Raw genomic sequence first — 22816 nt, forward strand, 5'->3', positions numbered from 1 at the left:
AAGGAGAACACACACACACACACACACACACACACTCCCTTCTAACCCTCCTGGAGCAGGTGATTGGACTAGAATAGATATCTCATTATCTTTCTCCTCCCTCCCTCCTTCTTTATTTCTTTTTCTTTCTGTCCCTTCCTTCCTCCACCCCCCCTTTCTTTGTCCCTTTTTCTTTCTTTCCCTTTTCTCTTTCTTTTCTTCCTTCTCTCTTTCTCTCTCTCTCTTTTCTCTCTCTCTCTTTCTCTCTCCCAGGCTCATCCCATAGACTTGACTTGCTTGGGCAGGTCCCTCCAGTGCAGTGGGCTCAATGGGGTGGACCTGCAGGGCCGGCACCTAGAACACGGCAGTGGTGGCATGTTTGAAAAGTAGTGCAAAGCCAGAGGTCGGTAATTTTTGCCGCAAAGAATCACAAAAGCTTCTGGGTTGTGCACAAGAAGAGACGCATATGTCAATGCAATTCAGCAACATAAAATAAAGAAGATACAAATAAAACAAATCAACAAGAATCGGCAAAGCATCTCTGATTAGATTTTATTCACTACTAGAATCTAATCAGAGATGCTTTGCTGATTCTAGTCCGATAACCTGCTCTAGCAGGGTTAGAAGGGAGTGTGTGTGTATGTGTGTGCATGGCTGTCAAAACTCCCAAAACAGGTCAAGTATCTCTGGGGAGGCAGTCATAAATTAGAACACTTGCTAAACAACCAGCCATTAAGTGAGGACCACTTGTTTGCCAGTCACTGGATCACGCCCACCCAGTCACATGACCACTAAGCCATACCTACCCGGTCATGTGACAAGCAAGCTACGCCAGCCAGGTGACCAGCAAGCCACGCCAGCCAGGCACGTGACCAGCAAGCCACGCCTACCCAGTCACATGACCAGCAAGCTACACCCACCTAGTTATGTGACCAGCAAGCCACGCCCTCAAATTAGGCCATGCCCACAGAAATTTGAATCCCACCCCTGGGTGGGGGGCACCAAGGATGAGTTTGTAGCACCAAGGGAGCGGTGTACCTGAAAAAGTTTGGGAACCACTGCTACAGGGCTTTTACCATACGTACTGTGCCATAAGAATAAATGCTATACCAATAATGGAGGCTCTTCAGAAGGATCTCTTACAAAAGAGAAGGATCTCTTACAAATTATGCTGCTAGATGTTGCACCTCTGCTGAAGTGCAATATAAAGACAATTACCAAAGCTTTAAATTCTAATTAATGCCAACCACAAGTGGTAAGTGCTTCATAATCACACTTAAACCTAGAAAAAACACTTACTTTAATAAAGGAGTCATGTAATGTAGAGCTAAGAAAGCAGCATGTATATTTCCATTAACAAGATGGAGGGGTTTGCCTTGTTATACAATTCTCTTCAATTTGTCTGCTATAATGTAATGTAACCTTTTTGTTTTTCATTTATATAATAAAGCCATGCTAATGCTTACTTCTAAATTATAAACAAACTTTACTAATTTAAAACTGCATTATAGTTTGATTTTCAGTGAGGAAATGATGAACTGATGTCTGAAGACTGGAAGACATAACTGAAAATGGCAACTAGATGGTAGATCTGAACTGCCAAAATCTTTCCAGAAAAAGATGAGATTCTGAGATTGTCCATAAGTGCTCTGGACAGCTGGTTTTTATGAGTTATTTGCAATCAGTTTCCAAGCAGATGAGATTTGCAAGAGATTGCTGAGCTCATAATCATCAATGTAGCCTTTATGGACTCAAAGTTTGATTGAACCTCACTTCCTAATCACTTCGTGTTTTACTTTTTTTATTGTTCTTTAAAGATTGACAACCTTTACATCTGCAAGTTTTATTATGTTCACTGGGTGATTTTTTTTCTTCAATCCTTTAAGAAAAAAATCTTGAGTGTAAGGTTTGGTAGAATTAAAAAAAAATAGATTATACAGCAAAAGAGTGATTAAAATGTTGATCTTAGAAAGTTTTAAATGTATTAAGTGTTCGTATGGACTTGAATTAACACTTTGAAATTGATTATAATAATCCTTCCTGTGAGAAACTTTATTTACAACTCTAATAAATAAAAATCTGAAAATATGCCTTTGAAGGTTGTTCACTAGAGGGCACCAGAAGGAAATTAATACGTCAATGGATATGTTGAGGGAGGGAGGGAGGGATCACTGCTTCACATGCAGCACTAGTTGCCAGTTTGCTTCTGGATGTAAGACAAAGTTATAGTTATTAGGTATAAAGCCCTAAATTGTATAGGGCCTAGTTTCCTAAAGTCTCATGTTTCCTATAACATTTGCATGTCCGATTCGATCCTGAAGAGCTGGCATGTTCTGGGTTCCTTGGATTAAACAATATTATCTCTCAGGATCCCAGAATGTACCGGTACCTTCTCTGTAATAGTCTCTGTCCTTGAGATCTGGATGGCCCTCACTCTGCTGGTGTTGGTGAATCAGATATACCTGTTTCTCAATTGGGCCTTCAGCAAGGAAGAATGAGACTTTATTGCCATCTTATATTTTTACTTTTTATGTTTCCTGATTTTTATTATAATTTGATTGCTGCAAGCAGCCAAAGTCAGCAAGAGTCAGGCAGCATATAAGTTTGATAAATGATACATAAAAAATACGAAATCACAACTGCCAGGTTTTTAACTGTGTTAGCCTTCAGTTCTTCCCAAGAACCTAGGATATCGCAATGTATCTGTGTAGTACATGGGCGGATCCAAGCAGTGTGGCCTTTTGTAATTGACAGGTGGAAATAGTGCTAATGTGCACATTTTCTAAGTGCCATCCATGGATTTTTGGCATGGCACATAGTGTCCCGATAACGACAGAGATCATCAGAGCTGGTATAAGCCATAATCTTTTAATTTTGATTTTCAGATTTTGATAGTTTGTGATACCAGTGATAAGTGGAAGGACAGGGTGTTGGCAATCATGAGTTTTAAAAGACTATAAAAACTGTAGACCTCTGGTTAAATTAAACAGCTGACAAAGAATAACCGCATTTTCATTAATGAATTACCATGTACAAGTTTATATCAAAATATAGATCTAAATGGTACAAGAACTATGTGCTATAATGGTTTATATTTTACATTTCTAGCAAGGGGCAAAGTTCTAAGTTCAATTCATATATTCAGTTTAATAGAAATGAAAGAATGATACCAACATAGAAAACCAAGCTGAGCACCCATGAAAAGTTAACAGATGGTGGCATACAGAATTGGCATAATGAAGAAAATGAAAATTAACAGAGAAATAAATGCTGACAAGACTTATGATATAGTTGATAAAAGGATAGGCACACATTAAAATAACATGTATGAAGAGAAAAGAAGTAGAAATATTGAGTACAGAATTTATGGAAAATGAAATAAGGGATAGTGAAAAGATAATAGTTGTACCAATAAAGGAGAATATTGAAATGAGGGATCCTTGGTGCTCTCTGAGCTTGGTTGTATTTATGCAGACTTTTGATTACCTAAACTAGACAACATCATCAGTGCTATCACTGATATAGCATATCAATATATCACACGTGCCACTGTGATGCCGTGAGTTTGACAGCCCTGGTCTACAGCATAGACTAAGATAGAGATAGATAGATAGATAGATAGATAGATAGATAGATAGATAGATAGATAGACAGACAGACAGATAGATAGATAATTACCCTATTGGGGAGAAGGGCAGCATATAAATTTAATATTAAAATAAATTTTGTTTGTCATAGCAGACAACCAGATGCCTTTCAGCTGTTCAAACAAGGAGTGCTAGATTTACCTTTTTTTCTCAATGATGTCCTCCTGCAAAAAGTATTTAGAAACGTATTGCCCCCAACCAAAAGGTAAGCCTGAGTTTTCAAGACTGATAGCTCTTCATTATTCTGTTGTGCATTAATTTAGCCAATCCCTTTTTAAGCCATCCCATAGCTTGTACTAATTTACTTACATAGGAAATTTATACAACTCCACTACCACTTCAAGCAAATAATTGTAGATGACTAATAATATAAACCAATAAATACAATTAAAAACAGACATAATGAATACAGTACAGACCCATTATATAGTATACAGAAAAGCACATATCTTTGCTTTTATTTTAATTAGTAACTTTGTTTTCTTCTTTTTTTATAAATTCTTCCACTTAAATGATAGCCCTTATATTACATTTCTACAGCATCTTGAATATTATCTACACAGTCATTTGTATTGGACTCTGCTAACAAGGATAAGCCAAGTTTTCCAGAAGTATAAGAAGGTTGGAGCTGTCTGCATTTTTGGATTTCCAGGGAAGACACTGCACTAAGGGCATTCAGAACATACCCATCATGTGTTTTTCAAAGGGAGCCCCCCGTTATAATGGACCACATTATAATAATCAAGATAAGAAGAGACAAAGATATGATGACTGTAAATTGATGTGAATTCATCACCAAAGAATTTGTCACTTCTACAGGAACTTCTCCCACATCCTGCAAACAATACTCTCCTTGTCAAGATCCTTATTCTTTTTAAAGGCAAAGGAGCTATTATGCTGGGAGTAGCACTAAGTACTACTTTTGCCTAGAACAGGTGAGTCAAACACGCAGGCCATGCCCACCCCAGCTCTGCAAAGAGGAAAGCGTTGTGATACATCATGTGAAGGCATGACGGCATGAATTTGACACCCGTGGCCCAGAAGATCTCTCTTAATACCTCTTTGACTATATCTAAGTATTTCCAGTACAGCAATCAAGAAATTTCAAGAAATTGACTTGATCTCTGAGAGTCAGGAGTTCACTGCACTGAATATAAACCCACAATCCCTGTTCAACTGATAGAAAACCAGACAACATACACATTATATAATATACCAGAAAGCACATCTTCCTTGATTTCATTTTAGTTATTAGTAACTTGGTCTCCTTCTTTATCAATTCTTCCACTTAAATGATAGTCCTTATTTTATATTTTTACTGAAAGTGAGCCATGAATTTCCCACACAATTGTTAACCCTCCTTAAATAATTTAAGTATAATGCTAATCTGTAGAAAACAAAGGTCACTGTGTATCACTCTCATAAGATTCTTCCTGTATGTTTGCCATCTTGGTCACAAACTCTGAAATGCCACAATTTGTAACAAGTGTAGAAGTATAAACAATCTGTAAAAATTGTAAACAACAATCTATTTTCCCACTAAGTCACAAACTCTCTATTAAAAAGTGCTCCTTGGGATTAAACTAGCTGAAGTAATGCTACTCCATCCACTAGTTCATAATCTGAGAAATGATCCATCTGCATCTGTAAAATCTTCAGTTCAAACTGCGTTCCCAGAAAACAAACAGATACATCCCACTGAGTCATAAAGACCTAATAATATCCAATTATTCAAATAACCCTCCTTAAATAACTCCCCCAATTTTTCAATTTCTTCACAAATCTCCTAATAATATCCAATTATTCAAATAACCCTCCTTAAATAACTCCCCCAATTTTTCAATTTCTTCACAAATCTCCCCTATTCTTATTTTCTGTTTGCTATCAGCTTCCAAGGCATAAAATAATCTGGAGTTTGGTAACATCTTTTCAGATTAACAAAGTTTATTTTATTAATTTTTTATGAGCCATAGCTCACTTCATCAGATGCACAGACTGCAGGATTCCAATTGGGATGATACAGAGGGAAGGAAAAGGAAGACGGGATTAATGCAGGTGCAGATTACACATAATTGCAAGTACCTTATTAATAACGGTAATGTCTTTAAAAATGTGCTTTTAAAGACCTGAAATAGCTGAAACTATCTGAAGACCTGAAACTAAAGATCTCAACTATTACAGAAAGTCTTAACAAACATGAAGACTTTTAAGAAGTTACAATAAAGTGGTTATTGTAAAAGTAAGGGTAAAGTTTTCCCATGTCCTGTCATGTCCATCTCAAAGTAGCGGTGTTCATCTCTGTTCTTACCGAAGGAACCAGCATTGTCTGAAGACATTTCTGTGGTCATGTGGCCAGCATGAGTGTACTCCAAGGTGCATGGAATGCTGTTACTTTCCCAACAAAGTACCTATTTATCTACTTGCATTTGCATGCTTTAGAATTGCTAGGTGGGCAGGAACTGGGGTAAGTAACAGGAGCTCATCCTGTTACATGGCACTCAAGTCTCGAACCCAGGCATTCTGCTTTCCAGCTGACAAGCTCAGTGTCTTTTAACCGCTGAACCATCATGCACCCAGTCCATAAAAGCATTTTTTTTAATAAAAATGTGTTAGTCTGAAAAGATGCTATCAAACTCCTACTAATTTAGGGGTACCATATAAACTAACAAGGCTATCAAAATATGCAGGAAAAACTCTTTCCAGTCTCATTCCTTTAGTATCCACAATTTAATACACTATTTCCACAACTTACCAACTCTCTTGCTTCTTCCAGCTGCTTTTCCACACTTGAAACCAACTGTCTCTTCTCATCTAAAACAAAATAATAGATGCTTAGTTGAACAATATTTCAATTCTCAGAGCCATACTTAGTAACAACTTGGCAGTACTGAAATCTGGCCAATTTTGCCAGAACTTGGAAGCAAAGGATTGAGTTAAGCTAGTATTTTGTGGAAGACCTACATAAAATTGCAGTTATAGGCTGAGACTGGGAAATTGAAAGACATTCCAAAACAAAGCCATGGCAAATGATACTGTTGGTAAGAAAATTGCATGGTCGTACTATTTCCAGAAAATTGCCCAGATATATCTATGAAGCCACCAGAAAGCTGCAAGTTTAAGAACAAAATGAAGGCATCTCTCCTTTAGTACATATTTCATGTTTTGCTCTAGAACTGTTAATCGTGCATTTGGCAAGACAGTCTGTGATGGCACTGTTGCTCACTTTGAATCTTTACCTTATACTATATTCCTGAAGCACAGATTTCTATTCATGCAAAGTAACACTCTAATCATGAAAGGACATTGGAACAAAAAATAACAAAGCGATCGAAACTTCAAAATAATAAGGGATATAACATAGAATAGTTTCCAACATGTTCTAAAATCCTATTTTTCTCCTACACTATGCCTGGTTTCAACCAATGTGTGTTTTGTCTCAAGTGCTGTGCAAATACATTGCCTCTAAGGAGGTTCATGGACTGTAACTTCAAAATCCAAAGTTTTTCACAAGAAACTATCCTATCCAGTTCAACTCCTATAATATCTCAGATTAGGCTGAGTCATAGGATCCGCAACCTTAGCTAAACCAGAGCAAGACACTCCACAGCAATGGTGGGATTCAATTTTTTTTACTTCCGGTTCTGTGGGCTTGGTGTGCGTGGCAGGGGAAGGATACTGTAAAATCTCCAGTCAGAGGTGGGATTTGCCGGTTCTCTGAACTACTCAAAATTTCCACTACCGGTGCTCCAGAACTGGTCAGAACCAGCTGAATACCACCTCTGCACTACAGGGGATGAAAGATAAGGCCATCCCAGGAAGCCATCTCACTTATCATCTGAGGAGGAGCCATCCTCCTTGGTAGGCATCCCATATTATCTCGACTGTGAAAAACAGAATCCTGGGGTTCAAAGATCATTGGGTCCAATCAGCAGGGTTGTATACGGAGATTCTCAATCACCCAGGTCATGGTCATCCCAAAGGTGCTTTTTTTCAAGAGGCAACTGGGCTTTCCAGAAAGTCCAGTTGCCTCTTGGAAAAAAGCACCTTTGCGACGACCAGCAGCATTCTTCCTACCTAGACGATCAGGCTAACTATATCTTCGAGGCACGAAAGGACCACAGTCGTGATAGACAGCAGGTCGTGACATCGGCTGGGGTGATGCAGTAGACTGGCCAGGGCTGCCACCCACCACCCATTGCTCACCTCCAACCAACTTGGGGATTTTTCCGATGCGGTTCGTGAGCTCAGCGGTAAGAACCGAAAAGTCTTGTTCGTAGCCCTCGAAATCAGAGGACATGATAGCGGCGGTGGCAGCAGCAGCGAGAAGAAAAAAACAACAACTGGACCTGAATGCCCAAACAGCCAAACTGCCCGCCGTTGACGGAAGCAGAGGAAGACGTCCTCGCCTTTAGCGAGCCGCCGAAACACCAAAACTCCCAACTATAGCCGCTATTACGCTCCTCCTGTCATCGCCGGAGACTTCCGGATTGAGTCCCACGAACAAGGTCTTCCCGGGTGTTTCTGACGCGAGCCGAGGTTCCGCTCTCCTATGTGCCCCCGTCCCACAGACCTCCCCGGACCTTTTCCTGACTGACGCCGTGTGGTCGACGACCTTCAACGGGTTATCTTTTCGAGCAAGGCAAGGGGAATAGAAAGAGGCAGGGCGACCGTCCGCCGGAGTTTCGCTGCTAAGAAAATAAGAATTCTGCGGGCCGGAGAAGGGTTTTTGGATTGAAACCTCTTTTTTTTTATCCGCAATGTGGGGGAAATGTTTCCCCAGGACACTTGCCAGCCTATTGAGGGCATTTCCAAAGTCAGGGCGGAACGGAAGGATTGCATATCCGGGTTCTATGAAGGTGTCCCGGGGAAGTAGAGTACGGGGCCGCTTGAAAGAGCGGTAAATAAAGGCGGACAACGGGGAATCCCTGGCTGGCTCTGCCTGAAGAACAAGGCAGCAGGGGAAACCCGGGATAAAGCAGTCTGGGGTTCGTCGCTGGTAAGCCGCGATGTCCTGCTTTGACTGCAGTCGCAGAGACATCGGAACTTTCCGTTCGAAGCCAAAGGGATTATTGCAGATCCTTCTCTCCCTTCTCCCAATCTAAGCGTAGAAAGGATGGGGAGAGGCTGTGCCTTGATCAGCCTTTGCTTTTACTTTGCCTGCTGAGTCTTCGCCAGTCCCCTATTGTCCATTGAAAGGTGGAAGAGGGTTTTTGTTTTTTTGTTTCCCTGTCCTTAAAATGGCGAGGAATAGGCAAAGGAGCAGACGTAGCACGCGCTTCACCTGTTGAACTACTTGCCTGTTGCGCCCTCCTTGGACTTCGGTGTACGTAGAGAAGGGAGGAACTAACTCCGTGCTGTCATTTTGTATTGCGATGCTCAAAGCAAAAAGATGCTTTTTTCTGAGCTAATAAGCAGAGAAGGATTTCACTCCCTGGGATCTTTGTTGTTTCAATTAACTACTTATATAAGTGTTCTGCATAAATTAACTTCATGTGGAAAAGTTGCAAGGTTTTATTGCAAATATTTATTTATTTATTTAGTGGTCGTAGAGCAGTAATGAAGTATAATTGACCAAAGCAAAGTTATTTAAATACAGGTAATCCTCAACCTATGAGGATTGAACCCAAAATTTCTGTGGCTAAGTGAGACATTTGTTAAGTGAGTTTTGACCCTTTTTACGACCTTTACTGCCACAGTTGTAAAGTGAATCACTGCAGTTGTTAAGTTAGTAAAATGGTTGCCATGTGAATCTGGTGTCCCTATGGACTTTCTTTGTCGAAAGATTGCAAAAGGTAAAACTCCAGGACACTGAAACTGTCATAAATATGAATCAATTACCAAGCATCTGAATTTTGTTCATGTAACCATGGGGATGCTGCAGTGGTTGTAAGTGTGAAAAAATGGTTGTTAGTCACTTTTTGGAGCATCGTTGTAGCGTCAAATTGTCACTAAATGAACTGTAGTAAGTTGAAGGCTACTCGTACTCCTAGAGAGGTACAGCAAATAGTTATATCTCCGAGCAGTACTTGTGACACGGAGACCATAAGTTATTCTACTGTTCTTGAACTTACTTGGAATGTCATTGAATTATCAATCTGTATGTCAACTCGGAAATAATTGTATTTCTTTTGAAACTTGGCTCAAAGCTCATGAACTAATTAGGGCATCCATAGAAACCCTGAAACTGTAGGTGAAAGAGGCTAAAAGAAATACTTTGGATTTTTTCATTATTAGTTAATGATGGACTACCAGATTGTTGTCTCCTTTGTTAAAAATCAAACATTTTTGTTGCGGAAAGCTGTCCACATTTTCAGATGCTAAATAGATACTTGATTACTTTATTGAATTTTTTTCCAGGAAAAAGAAAGAAATTGCTTAACTATACAAAATAGCAACTTCTGCTAGCTCAGGCAATTTCCCACATGAAGTACTGACTTCATTGCAGTATCACAAACACTTTTTAAAGTTTTCTCCTGCTGTGTGACATATACATTAAGACAAATCATATCTAAATTCTTACTTGCATTTGAAATGAGTTCTTGGGCTGTTTCCTAGAACAGTGGTCGCCAACCAGCTGGCCGGGGACCACTGGTGGTCCACAAGAAAATGTTAGTGGTCCGCAGAGAAATGTCATCCCCAAAGCAATTAATCCAGGGTGCGCGGGGAACACGAGGCTGTGCCGCCCACATAGCCCGCAGGAACACAAGGCTTGCGTCGCTTGCATTGCGAACAACACAAGGTAGTGAGGGGAGGGGGGAAAGGGTGGAGGGGCGGGAATGCGCCCCACGCACCTCTCCTGTCCACCGGGCTGATTCTTTCCACTTCTTTCTTCTTCTGCTTTTGGCTGCATGCAAGGAAAGCAGCAAAAGTCTTTCTTTCTTTCCCCCAAACTCTGCCAGAAATGAGTCTTTGGGACCCTGCAAGTTATCCTGCTCCAAGAGGCTGCGCAGGCAAAGACTCATTTCTGGGGGAGTTTGGGGAAGAGAAAGAAAGACTTCTTCTGCTTCTGCTGCTTTCCTTGCATGAAGCCAAAAGTCTCTCTCCCCCTCACCCCCACCCCCACCCCCGAGAACCAAGCTGGAGACGGTATTCTGCAATTCCAAATAAAGAATGATCGATTGGTAGAAAAATGGGGTGGGGAATTTTTCTGCAGACTCTTTGGGGGATTTTCCCAGGGACTCTGGTCCTTGGGATTTAAAATTATGAGTTTGGTGGTCCCTGAGGTCCAAAAGGTTGGCGACCCCAATCCTAGAATGAGGAACTGATGCTTCACTGAAAAGTATTTGAAAAATGACATTTAAAATTATTTCTTCAGGATTTGCTTTATAAACCATGTTTGCATCATTTTCCTGCACTAAACAAAATAATTAACTAAATGGTCTACATTGAATAGAAAAGGTATAATCTTGTTAATATTTACCAGTTATTCTAACTTGTAACAAACTTGGAATCAATTTTTCAATTCAGATATCAGCGGACTTTTTAAAAGAAAAATGCACACACATACACACACAATGAGGAGCTGAGTCAAACTTATGACTATGATAGAGAGAGGAAACAGGGAGTGAGATATTCTACAGCCCATTTTATGCCAGTGAACCATGGTCTGTTGCTACAAATCAATTTGTTTCTAATAAAAATGTTTATTTTGTAGTTGCTGTGGTTGGAAATGATGTTCTTTTTTTGCTCAGATTTTAAAAGAAAACATGAAGAATTCCTGTAGTTGATGATTCCTTCAAATATGAAGAATGGCTTAAATCCAGCTACTTTGAAATTAGCGTTTGGACATCTTATCATTCATCTTATCAGAGATGAACATTTATGACAAGTGGAAATGTTTTCCTGAAAGAAATCGTATGAAATAAGAATCAACTTGAATGCAGTATGGGAACATTTTGTTCAATCATTAGATTTGAAAATCTCTATGAACTGAAAAGACTATGCCACTGGGGACCAATCATAGCACTTAGTGTAATAGCAATATGTTCTGCCATGGCTATCATCGATGCAGTCCTGTGGTACTGGCCTTTGGATACAACAGGAGGAAGTATTAATTTCATCATGCTCATCAATTGGACTATTATGATCCTTTATAACTACTTCAATGCCATGTTTGTTGGCCCTGGATATGTTCCTGCTGGATGGAAACCAGTAAGCAAATAACAATATGGTATATCCACCCCTCCCCTTAAAATAATATTTCACTCCGTAGCATCCTAATGTTATGTTAGGCAATTGCTTAGGAAATCTAAATTTTGGATCTGCAGCATGAAAGCAAAATGGGAGCCAGTGGAAAATTAAACTATGCATTTTTGTGGATACTTGCTGAATACATAATTGCCATTACATATTTAAAACTATAGTCTTCCTCCTACCAGATACATAAATATATATATATATGTACATATATTGTTTTGTTTTTAGGAAAATTCTCAGGACTGCATGTATCTTCAATACTGTAAAATATGCCAATCTTACAAAGCACCACGTTCACATCACTGCCGAAAATGTAACAGGTACTATTGCTGATAAATACTTTTCATTGGGTAGAGTTAATACCTATTTACTCATGTTATAATAATACACACACACACACCCTTAAATCATTTCATAGATTTTATGGAATGTGAAAATAAAACCCATGTCACATTCCTTATGTTACACTTACAGCTTTTTTGCTGTATCGATATTGTCTGAAATCAACACTTTGTTTAGACATCAAGGTATATTTGTTGAATAAGACTAGGGATGGCTGCTGGTCACTATGCTTGTATTAAACTTGGATTTGCTTCTTAGGTGTGTGATGAAGATGGACCACCACTGTCCATGGATTAATAACTGCTGTGGATTTCAGAATCATGCCTCATTTACACTCTTTCTTCTCCTAGCCCCTCTGGGCTGTATTCACGCTGCTTTTATTTTTGTCATGACCATGTATACTCAGCTTTATAACAGGGTAAGAAAACACTTTTGCTTTTTTTAAACATAGGCAGAATTCTATGTCTTCGCTTTTGGAAAAACAGTCTTCATAATTCTACCTTACCTTATACTTTCTGTAGTTAAAATTACATTTTTGTCTGCTGTCTTCATACTGACAAAGTGGAACTTTTGAAGGTTGTAACTTTTGCTTCATATCCTTTATACTTTCTTCATCTAGCCCAGAAGTAGTTATTCCTCCACATATATAATATATTTCATGAACCTAATTTAAAGTCCAGAGTCACCTTATAGGGGAGATGGGTGGCATAAAAAATTAATTAAATAAGTGATTAATCAGAAAGGAGACTATGCCTTAAAGATAAGGAAAGTACATTTCTTCAGAAATTGCACTGTATACTACGTTTTGTCACTGTCACTGATAATAGATTGTGGATAATGTCATTCAATAAGTTGGTTATTCTGTTAAAGCATCCTATAAAATTAGGAACCACTGAAAAATGTACCAAATTAAAGAAAGAACATTCACTGTTTCCTTTCAGAATGCTTGGCTTTAAATTCAAAGTTACCTATAAGTCTGGTACATTCAGTATGTTTGTCATTTATTCATGTCTAACAAATCACATTTCCAATAAATCAGATACTGTATGTCCTTCAGGTAAGATATAATTTTTGGCTTAGGTATAACCTATGGAAACAACTCTGATTGAAGTTTGAACTTCTATCGATAAATAGTTAAGATTAGAGAATTTTTGCTGAGGAAGAACTGAATTTTGTTCAGCTGGACGCTTACCAGTTTTCTTCTTTTTTGTTTCTTTTTAATAGGTCTCTTTTGGCTGGAGTTCTGTGAAAATTGATATGAGTGCAGCCAGGAGGGATCCGCGCCCAATCATTCCTTTTGAGTTGTCTGCATTTGCTGCCTCCTTATTTGCCCTGGGGTTGGCGTTAGGTACTACACTAGCTGTTGGAATGTTGTTTGTTATCCAGGTGAGTCAGATACAAAGATGAGACGTTCTGACGAAATGTTCCGGTGCTCAAAGGGTGGAGACAGTTCTCAGTGCCTTATAGCATCTTATTTTCTCTTCTGAACTGTTTTAAATATCCAATCAGCAATTTGAATTTTCAGTCTATCTCCAGTGTACTTCATAATTATGATCACACAGCATTATGATTAGGGAAGCCTGTAGGGGATAGAGATAGAGTCTTTCCACAGATGCTCAGTTGTGCAATAGAGGAAAGACAAGCTTTCTTTATATAAATGGGAAGTATCTGTAGTTAAACTTCAGAACTGTTTATTACCAGCAGCTTTTTTCGGTTACAGATGTTTGTCAGTAACAAAGTCTTAATGCATATATGTATTTGTGGGTGTGAGAGAAAGAAAGAAAGAGGGAGAAGTTAAGATGTAGACATCAACTAGGATCCTTTTGGAATGTGTGATCCAGTTCAAAGAAGTGAAAACAAATTTGTACCAAGATTCTTTTGTTTTGTTTTTTGAGTTACTAAAAGTTAGTGCATATGTGTGTACAAAATTACAAATGTTCCTTTTTTGATCTACGCTATGAATCAATTCAGTGATTTCAGTTTTAATTTGAAGGGATAATTTAATCAAACTGTTTCACATGGCCCTAATGTAGACATGTTAATGTATGAGTATTGTCCTATTAGCTAAGACATTCCTGCCATTCTGTATTACTTGCAATGTGTAAGAGCCCTCTGTTTCTTTAATATATTTTAATATTAAAAATATAAATTTTTAATATCACTTTTAAAAGTTTTGGCATGCTACGTAAGACTTCAGTATTACTGTTCACACCAACAGATCTACTTCTGCTATTAAAAAAAACCTCTCATGGACTTGTGCGCGCTATGGTTGATTGGCAGCTGAGATTTTTGCTCTATTGTAGATAAAGCAGCTACATAGATTGGACTTCGTGTATTCATAGTAGAACTGGATTTTCCTTTTCCTTTTTTATATATTTATCCCTATTTTTTTCAAATGAAAATCTCAGCAAAGGAAGGAGAACAGTGTTAAGGAAAGGGAGACATTTAATAAGGTAGTAAAATGACAATGATTCCTTTTGTCCCTTTTTTTATGCTTTTGTAAATCTACATTGTTTTGGTACAATGTTATCTATACGCTAATAATTGAAGATTATGGACACTATTTTTTAGATGACTTAGGTTGCAAATAGAGAAAAGAGAAAGAAGTATTCTATCAATATGAATTACAATGTAATTAATCAATATTAATTACAATGTAGGTTATCAATATTGCAAGCATAATATTTGACTTTTCATCCAGACTTAACATTAAAGAAGAAAAACTCTCTGCAGAATGTATCAGAGTATTTGTTGTACGCAGTTTCAGTCTTGTACTGATTGTTTAGTATTTTGTTGTATTACTTAATATATACTGTCTCTTTCTCTTTGTATGTGTCCATATATCATATTCTTAGATAGAAAGGCAAAGCAAATTTAAGAATTAAAATGCCAAGAAAGAAAAAAAGCTATTGAGTTTTTAACTTCTCTTTTTTTTTTACTTCTGCTAATTTTCAGTATTTGTAAATATTTAGGCCTCCTTAGAAACCAGACTGTAAGTGATCATATTTGGCATGTTGTTGAATGTATTGTGTTGGGGAGTTGATTTTATTTAAATATGATTAAATTTTTATTTTGAAATGTATTGCTAGTTTTACCATTGCTACATATTTTCCAAGTTTAAGTTTCCAGTCAGATATTTTTGGAATTGTATCTTTTTTCAGTGTTGAACAAAATTTATTCTCACTGCTGTGTGTATATAACTCATTAAATTATTTTTGTTTATTTGGGGGGGGGGAGGGGGGTTATATACCTAGTAAAAAAGTTGTAATTTCATTTAAAATTATTCTTATCATTTCCTTAAGTTAAAACAAATTTTGAGAATTATATGTATAAATTCTGAATCTGCTGTTCTAGAAAAACAAAAAAATTACACTACCAAGATTTTCTTCTAGTAGCAGCTTGTGCATCACTACAGAAGAAAGGCATTCTGTTTATGTCTGAAAGAAATAGTATGGGAGGGAAGGATTTTCCTGGTGTAACAAACAAGGAAGGACGTGATGGTTTACTTTAGGTTCAGATGTTCAGATTCACAATATTAAATAGAGGATAGATTAATGAAATCTTAAGATTCCTTATAATTTAACCAAAAGGCATGGAATGATAGAATAATAGGAAGATGTGTGTTTGTTACAAATTCAAAACTTTCCAGATCACTCCCTGAGATTTTCACTCTCAAAAATTAAAGTAAAACTAAACACCAGTGCATCTATGGAAATGTTAGGTTTTTTCATTTATGCTTATTTGCTATGCTATTTATGATTTCAAGACTTTGATTGTTGGTGGGTTCAGCTAGTTTAGGTGTAAAAAACAAAAAGAACAATGGATGCATGGAATGGATAGAAGAATTATCCTTGAGTGTACTGAATCCAGAAATACTGTTTACTTGTTTATTTACAAAGACTTTTACATTGTATTGGTTCATTCATTCAAATTCTAAATAGTACTATTAAGATTCCCTGTTTTCTATTTTTTGATCTAGTGTTCTGAATACAATTTCTGTGAAATGTGCTTCTATTTGCCCACTTCATACATTGTAGTCATGAGCTAATCTTTGTAATTTTTTTTAGATGAAAATCATTTTAAGAAATAAAACTTCAATAGAATCATGGATTGAAGAAAAGGTAAAAAGTAATTATTCATAAACAGATATTGTGCCACAGAGGCAGTAGTCTGTAGTAGATTTGTACCATTTCCTGTTTATGTGACTTCATTAAGCCAGGATCTTTTACTGCCTTTTCACACATTTTCTAAACTCTTCCATACAAGAAGAATCTAGCACATGTGGTCACTATTGCCCTTTAAATGTTGGGTTTAAGCCAATTTGAACATTATTTAAATTATTCATTTGTCGTGGCTCATAATAAATCTGCCCTTTTGTCATTCTTAAATTCATATTTATATGTTTGGCAATTACCGCAGCTCAGTTTCATCTAAGCTTCTGTATCCCAAGAAGCTACTCACTAGAGAGGAAGACTTGATGGAAGATAATTTTGCCAATTAAATAGCCCTTCTGATATTTAGATGTGGAAATCACAAAAGTGATTTTTTTAAAGACTTTATTTCTCCACTATATAATTTCCTTCATTCTGATTTAGTGTGTTGAATTAATCCAGCTATTGTTATATGGCAATAACCATTTATAATTCCACATATTTTGCAAATGTAACCAATTTTAGTTTATTCAATAAGTGATGGTTAAACAAACAATGGTTTTGCATAAGAAATGGTTTCTGGGTATTTTTGCTGGTAAGGCCTCTCCATTCCATTGTACATGTAGAAACTCAAAAAGAGAATTGTCTCCCTGAACCTTCAGGGGAGAACTGTAACAACTGTAACAACTACTGACATGACTGAACACCTCCCACATCCATTCTGAGAATAATGGGAGAAATAATTCCAGAAATAAATTTTAATGTGTAATATCATTGGATCACTAGAGGTCAGTATACAGTAAAAAACTTTAAGGAATTATGTGAAGCAGCACAGTGCTTTTAAGAAATAGTGAAAGATTATGAAATCAAAAGTTTAATTTATTGCAAAGGAAGGTAATTTCAACTATTTTTATTTAATAGTTCTGAAATAGAACTGTCTCTTTTTAGTACTCAATATAAATTGGACTAATAATATTTTGACCTAATTCAATCCTGAAGAATGTATGATTTTAAAAGTTGCCACTGTATTTAAATAACAAGTTAAAAGTATGCCATCTCATATCACACTTAGCAAAACGTCACGGTTCTGATTATATAGATTATATAGAGGTGTTTTGCTCCCTCTGTCCCTATTTGCAGCTACTGTTCTAGCAATAGAAAATAAGTATCAAATAGTATAGCAATCTGCAGCGAGGGGAAAAATCCCTTTGTCTTGGATGTGGCTGTGGGTCCTGGGTTATCTTAGTTAAACCTTTCTCATTTTTTACTACAATAATCACACATTTAAATGTTGGATGACATGAAAGTCCATGTTAAAAATCTAATATATTCATGTAATTGAGAGGTGGGGTTTTGTTGTTGTCAACTGTATTTGTGTATATTCCTTGCAGGCCAAAGACCGCATTCAGTATTATCAAACAAAAGAAGCCTTTGTATTTCCTTATGACCTGGGAAGCAAATGGGATAACTTCAAACAAGTCTTTACATGGTCTGGAAATCCAGAGGGAGATGGCTTGGAATGGCCTATAAGAGAAGGCTGCCATCAATACAGTTTAACAGTATGCTGTTTTCCCTTGTTTTTCCTTTTGCACTGCTACAATTAAATGTGAAGTAAACGCATTGAAAAATTGGCTTTACTACAATGCTGCTTTATATCTTTCAGATTGAGCAGTTAAAACAGAAAGCTGACAAGAGAGTGCGAAGTGTAAGTGATCAGCAATTAATCACATTGCTGTCTGTATTGCTATAGTGAACTTAGCATAATATTGTTGTGATAATTAAGAGCTGCATGGTTTCATGTTACATTTTAGAACACAATGTTGGGTGAAGTAGTAAACTAATAATTATGGCATAAAGTATTATTTCTATAGATGAATTGTAATTTATTTATTATAAGATGTGTGTGATGTTATGAGTGTCTTTATTCAATGAGAAGAAATAGAGGCAAGAAAGAGGAATCAAAAAGAGAAGAAATTCTAAATAACTGCTTATGAGTTGAAAATTTCTATGTTGAAAATTTTAATTGATTCTGTTTCAATTAGCCATTAATCTATCAGTTATGGAATGCATTAAAAATGCTGAACAAATACTTCCCTTAGACATATCTCCTGAAGTCTTAGAATCCCAGTAACATTTCCTGACAAAAAGTATAATTTTTCTCTATATAGGTAATACCAATCCTTTGACTAAACTAGTGTCTTACAAAATGGAACCCAATAAATTAGACTTATATCAAACAATTAGATCAATAGTTCATTTTTATACTACAGACCATGACTTTTCTTGTAAACAGCTGCTTTCCAGTTGGTCAAAGCTGTCAAACAAACATGAGGAGCCGTTTTCTTGTAGAGCTTTATATCTTTATAAATTCTGGATACTTATAGTTTTCCACTCTAATTATATAACCAGTAATTGTTTTTGGTGTCTTGGAGTCTTGCCTCTTTGTGGGCAAGATTTCAGAAGTGGTTTGCCATTGTTTACCATTTGCCAAACCCAATGGTACTATGGTTTCCTGAAGAACAGCAACTATTGTTTACAATGGCTCATACATAAGGAGACTACACATAAGAACTGTTTCCTTAGATGTATTTGTTTCTATTTATTTGATTTGAATATTCTTCTACTTGCACAAAGAAAAGTTGCTATGATCAAGAGCACCTTATTATGCAGATGCAGGATCTAAGCATAGACATTTACTATAAGATTGTGAAATGGAGGTGGAAGGGCAGATAATTCACTGAAAACCTACACTAAATGTCAAAATAATGTATTATTGGAGGGTGACAACTGTTAGAAAAAAATTGGCATCTAAAAAAAGTGAAGGTGATTTATATAATCCCAGCCCCTCATTAATATATTTTATATCTCTATTTTATTTAAACATCAAACATTAAAATACAAATTAACATAAACAAAACAGGGAAAAGGAGTGACCAAACAAATTGAAAGTGAAATATATATATAAAGTAAATATAACAGCCACCTCTCCCTTTTAAACAAATAACACCAGTTTATAAAATATCTTTAAAAATAGCCAACATACTAAAAAAACCAGCAGTCATAGAATATTAATGTCATCTAAAAGATAATAAATTATAAAATGTAAATAAACTTCTATTTAAAAAGCTATAATATTTCTCTAGGCAATCTAGGCTAATCTTCAAAACCCAAAGCTTGGTTTTCTTCTTGAAAGTAATCTAACGATGGCCTCCATGTTGCATGAAATTAGTGAAATTATTGTCTCTAAGCAAAGCAGTCAGTTTTAGCATCTTGACTAGGTCCATTAATTTCAAAATCCTTTCTTTCATTGTTGGTATATATTATTTCCATCTTTGGGCTTTTAACATCATTGCTTGCCAATGTCATATATTTAAAAAAGTATCAAAAATTTATGAATCAGCAAAAATATCTGATTCTAAAATTTCTTAGCCTTCTTACGATTTTATAATTAATTGTTTGTAATCAGCAAATTATCTTAAGCAACTTTTTTTAAAATTCCAATTTCCCAGGTACGGTACCAAGCAATAGAAGACTATAATGGTGCCTGTTGCCCTGTTACAAAAGGCATAAGGACTTTCTTTACAACTCCATGCACTGAAGAGCCCAGAATTGTCCTTCACAAGGGAGACCACATTTTAGCCACCCGAGGACTGAAGTTAGTATCTCTATAATGTGATTACTTCAAACTTTTAAAAATGTTGCAAAGGTAAACACTGTTTAATTCTTTATTCTTTTTTTTTTTTTTTTTTTTGGCACTGGATGTATGGCGACAAAATTACTGACCTGCCAACGAATGGTAATTATCTTGTTTCAAAGTTAGAATATCTTATTTCAATTTTGTAATAATAGTTTAAATGCATATTACTATTACCAAATAGATAATTTGTGCATTTTCCAGCATTTTAGAATTTAAGTATTATAAAAGTGCAACTAGAAAATAAATTCAAATGGCCGAATTAAATAATTAAGAATGCAGTTTTAAACATATTTTCTTGGAAATGAGCTCCAACTTATATCAGGGAGATATACTTCAACTTTGACATCTGTAGATTTGTGCTATTAGGAACTTTCAAGTTGTTAAAACAAGGATGGCAGATGCTATCACAGAAGAAACATTCCTTATTCTTTCATGTGCAGGACATAATGCTTCTAAATGATCTCCTACAGCAATGTGGTTAATACAGGCAAAAACTAAGTCACCTTATGAAGAAAAATTGTGAAAATTGAAAAAAGTTTCATTTTGCAGACGTTACAGTTTCTGACAAGGCTCAGAGTGCATAGTGATGGGATGGGGAGGAAAAATCTGCAAGTGCTAAGGTCTTTGATTTCTGCTGTTCTTTCTCACTGTTAGATGGGGAGAGAATCAGAGGTTGGTTCCCAAGAAAATGTGTGGAAAAATGCCTGTATGATTCTGAATCAGATCAACCACTGGATGGAGAGAAAAAAGCAAGATAACCCTTGTGATAACTGGAAGAGTTTGCTTCGGACCACTGTCCTTCTACTTGAATATTCTGTATATATTCTTATGTATGAAACAAAGATCATATTTTGTGTTGTTTGCAAGGATGGGAGCTTCAGTGCCATAATACTAATCATCTTTTGCCATTTTTAAAAGGAGGAAGCCATTCCATGGACGCTTTTTCATATTAAAGCTTTCAGAATATAGAGCACATTTGGCCTGCTTTTTTATTTAATTTTATTATATAATCTTAATAAATGTAAGAGCTACATTTTTTTCTGATATTTAAGTATTGCCCGCTTAATAATATATGTTCTTGATATTTGCATTCCTCAAATTAGTTTTCTATTGCCATCATGAAAGTTGAAAGGACTATGTGAATGAATGCAGCTGAGTTGACAGCTGATGCTTTGGATTTTTTTTAAATATGTGATTTTTATTAAACAAAAATAAAATAGAAAAGGTTATATTTAGTCTTTGGTGCATCTTTAGAGATGAATGTATTGCTGAATTTTTGCAACAAAATAAGAAAACCAGATAATAATTCACACATGTTAACCCATGACAGAACTGTTTGGTTTTGTATAGTGTAATGGGTGACATCAGATTATTACTATTTACTTTCTTTAGCCTGGAACCCTATAGATACAATGAAATTTTATGTCCAATCAGCAGGGGTGAATTATAGCACTTGCTTTCTTCCTTCCTCCGAAGGTAAAGTTCAGTCAACATCTGAACTTTCTAAGTTTTTATATACTAGTCAGGACAAGTTTCTATGAGACTCTACAGTTAAATTCAATAATCAAACAAATGCATGCATTAAAAAAAATATAAAAACTTGAAATAGAGAAATGTAATTTGATTGCAATTCTTCTATATCTTCAAGTAGGCCACATCAAATACCAAACATCACAGGGATTCCAGGACTGCCACTTCATTGTTTAATTGAAATATATATTGAAAGCTTGTCCAAAACTTTTGCACACTCTTTTTAAAGACAATAGGCCAATGTATGGCTGTTCTTTCTACTCTTCGTGTTTGATAAACCATTTTATCTTTCCCACCTCCTCAAGGTAAGAAATAAATTTCTCTACATCAGTGCTTTTCCAATTTGATAAGTATACAAAGTATGGAGTTGTAGAATTCCCCAATAAACATAGTGGTTGGACAATTCTAAGAATTTAAGTCCACACATCTTAAAGTTTATTGTGCTCAATAAATAAATCCTCAACTACCACTTAAGTATAAAAAGTGGCAGAAAGTCAAGAAAACTGGGGGAAGCATAACTAATATTGCAGAAGACAATTCATAGAGAAGCAAATTACCAATTCTGTAGGAATTTTGACAGTACATTTCACTTGTCTGACACACATTGCCAGGACACTTTGGTGGCACAAACTACTATAGCTGCATCTAATTTACACTTAGGTAAAGGTAAAGGTTCCCCTCACACATACATGCTAGTCATTTCCGGCTGTAGGGGACAGTGCTTATCACCGTTACAAAGCCGAAGAGCCAGTGCTCTCTGAAGACGTCTCTGTGGTCATGTAGCCAGCATGACTAAACACCGAAGGTGCACGAAATGCTGTTACCTTCCCACCAAAGTGGTCCCTATTTTTCTACTTGCATTTTTACATGCTTTCGAACTGCTAGGTTGGCAGAAGCTAGAACAAGTAATGGGAGTCCACTACATTACACGGTGCTAGAGATTCGAACCGCCGAACTGCTGACCTTTCTGATCGACAAGCTCAGTGTCCCTCTACACTTTATAGTTTACATTTCTAAAAAGGCTATTGGCCTGTAACTTCATGCAAAAATGAAAGTTTAGTACTTGTCTTTCAGAGAAGACAGATCAGAGAAAGTGCTGTCAATAACAGAAAATAATAAATACTATTCAAAAGTGACGTTAAACAGAACTGAATTAAATAGAAAATACTTTTCAACAGTGACATTAAACAGAACTGTATCACATTAGCAATGTGAAAATGTATAGGAACAACTTTTATGAATTGCTTCAGAACAAAGCAAGATAGTTCAAGCTG

At 36.3% G+C, this 22816-nt stretch overlaps 2 protein-coding genes across 8 annotated transcripts in view; one reads left to right on the top strand and one right to left on the bottom strand.

Annotated features, from left to right (window-relative positions):
- The window catches only part of VTI1A (vesicle transport through interaction with t-SNAREs 1A), a 202429-nt gene extending 194307 nt beyond the window's left edge, over window positions 1-8122 (bottom strand). For all 6 annotated transcript variants that reach the window (XM_026670708.2, XM_087964542.1, XM_026670717.2 and 3 more), the window contains exons 1-2: window positions 7830-8122; window positions 6379-6437 (exon numbers count right to left, since the gene is read on the bottom strand). In XM_026670708.2, coding sequence (XP_026526493.1) covers window positions 6379-6437; window positions 7830-7923 — 153 coding nt within the window. In that variant the 5' untranslated portion in view covers window positions 7924-8122. The remainder of the gene's footprint in view (window positions 1-6378; window positions 6438-7829) is intronic.
- A 315-nt stretch (window positions 8123-8437) lies between these two features.
- Window positions 8438-21241, top strand: ZDHHC6 (zDHHC palmitoyltransferase 6). Of its 2 annotated transcripts, XM_026670730.2 has the most exons (11): window positions 8438-8622; window positions 11318-11777; window positions 12051-12142; window positions 12423-12582; window positions 13389-13550; window positions 16232-16285; window positions 17707-17874; window positions 17979-18020; window positions 19825-19970; window positions 20068-20111; window positions 20667-20980. In XM_026670730.2, the coding sequence occupies exons 2-11, from the start codon at window positions 11511-11513 to the stop codon at window positions 20768-20770; spliced, it is 1239 nt and encodes a 412-aa protein (XP_026526515.1). In that variant the 5' UTR covers window positions 8438-8622; window positions 11318-11510; the 3' UTR covers window positions 20771-20980. The 2 variants fall into 2 exon arrangements, with proteins under 2 accessions (XP_026526515.1, XP_087820665.1); XM_087964539.1 differs by lacking the exon at window positions 20068-20111 and having other exon boundaries at window positions 20667-21241.
- The last annotated feature ends 1575 nt before the right edge of the window (window positions 21242-22816 follow it).

This window comes from Notechis scutatus, chromosome 4 (genome assembly GCF_049901735.1).
Source record: "Notechis scutatus isolate UNSWTSFEM ecotype Mainland chromosome 4, rNotScu1.2, whole genome shotgun sequence".
NCBI classification, from domain to species: domain Eukaryota; kingdom Metazoa; phylum Chordata; class Lepidosauria; order Squamata; family Elapidae; genus Notechis; species Notechis scutatus.

Coding starts and splice junctions, on each gene's coding strand:
- ZDHHC6 (XM_026670730.2), top strand. CDS start 11,511: ATGGGAACATTTTGTTCAATCATTAGATTTGAAAATCTCTATGAACTG. Junction 12,143..12,422: donor CACTGCCGAAAATGTAACAG/GTACTATTGCTG, acceptor TTTGCTTCTTAG/GTGTGTGATGAAGATGGACC. Junction 19,971..20,067: donor TTAGCCACCCGAGGACTGAA/GTTAGTATCTCT, acceptor TTTTTTTTTTTG/GCACTGGATGTATGGCGACA.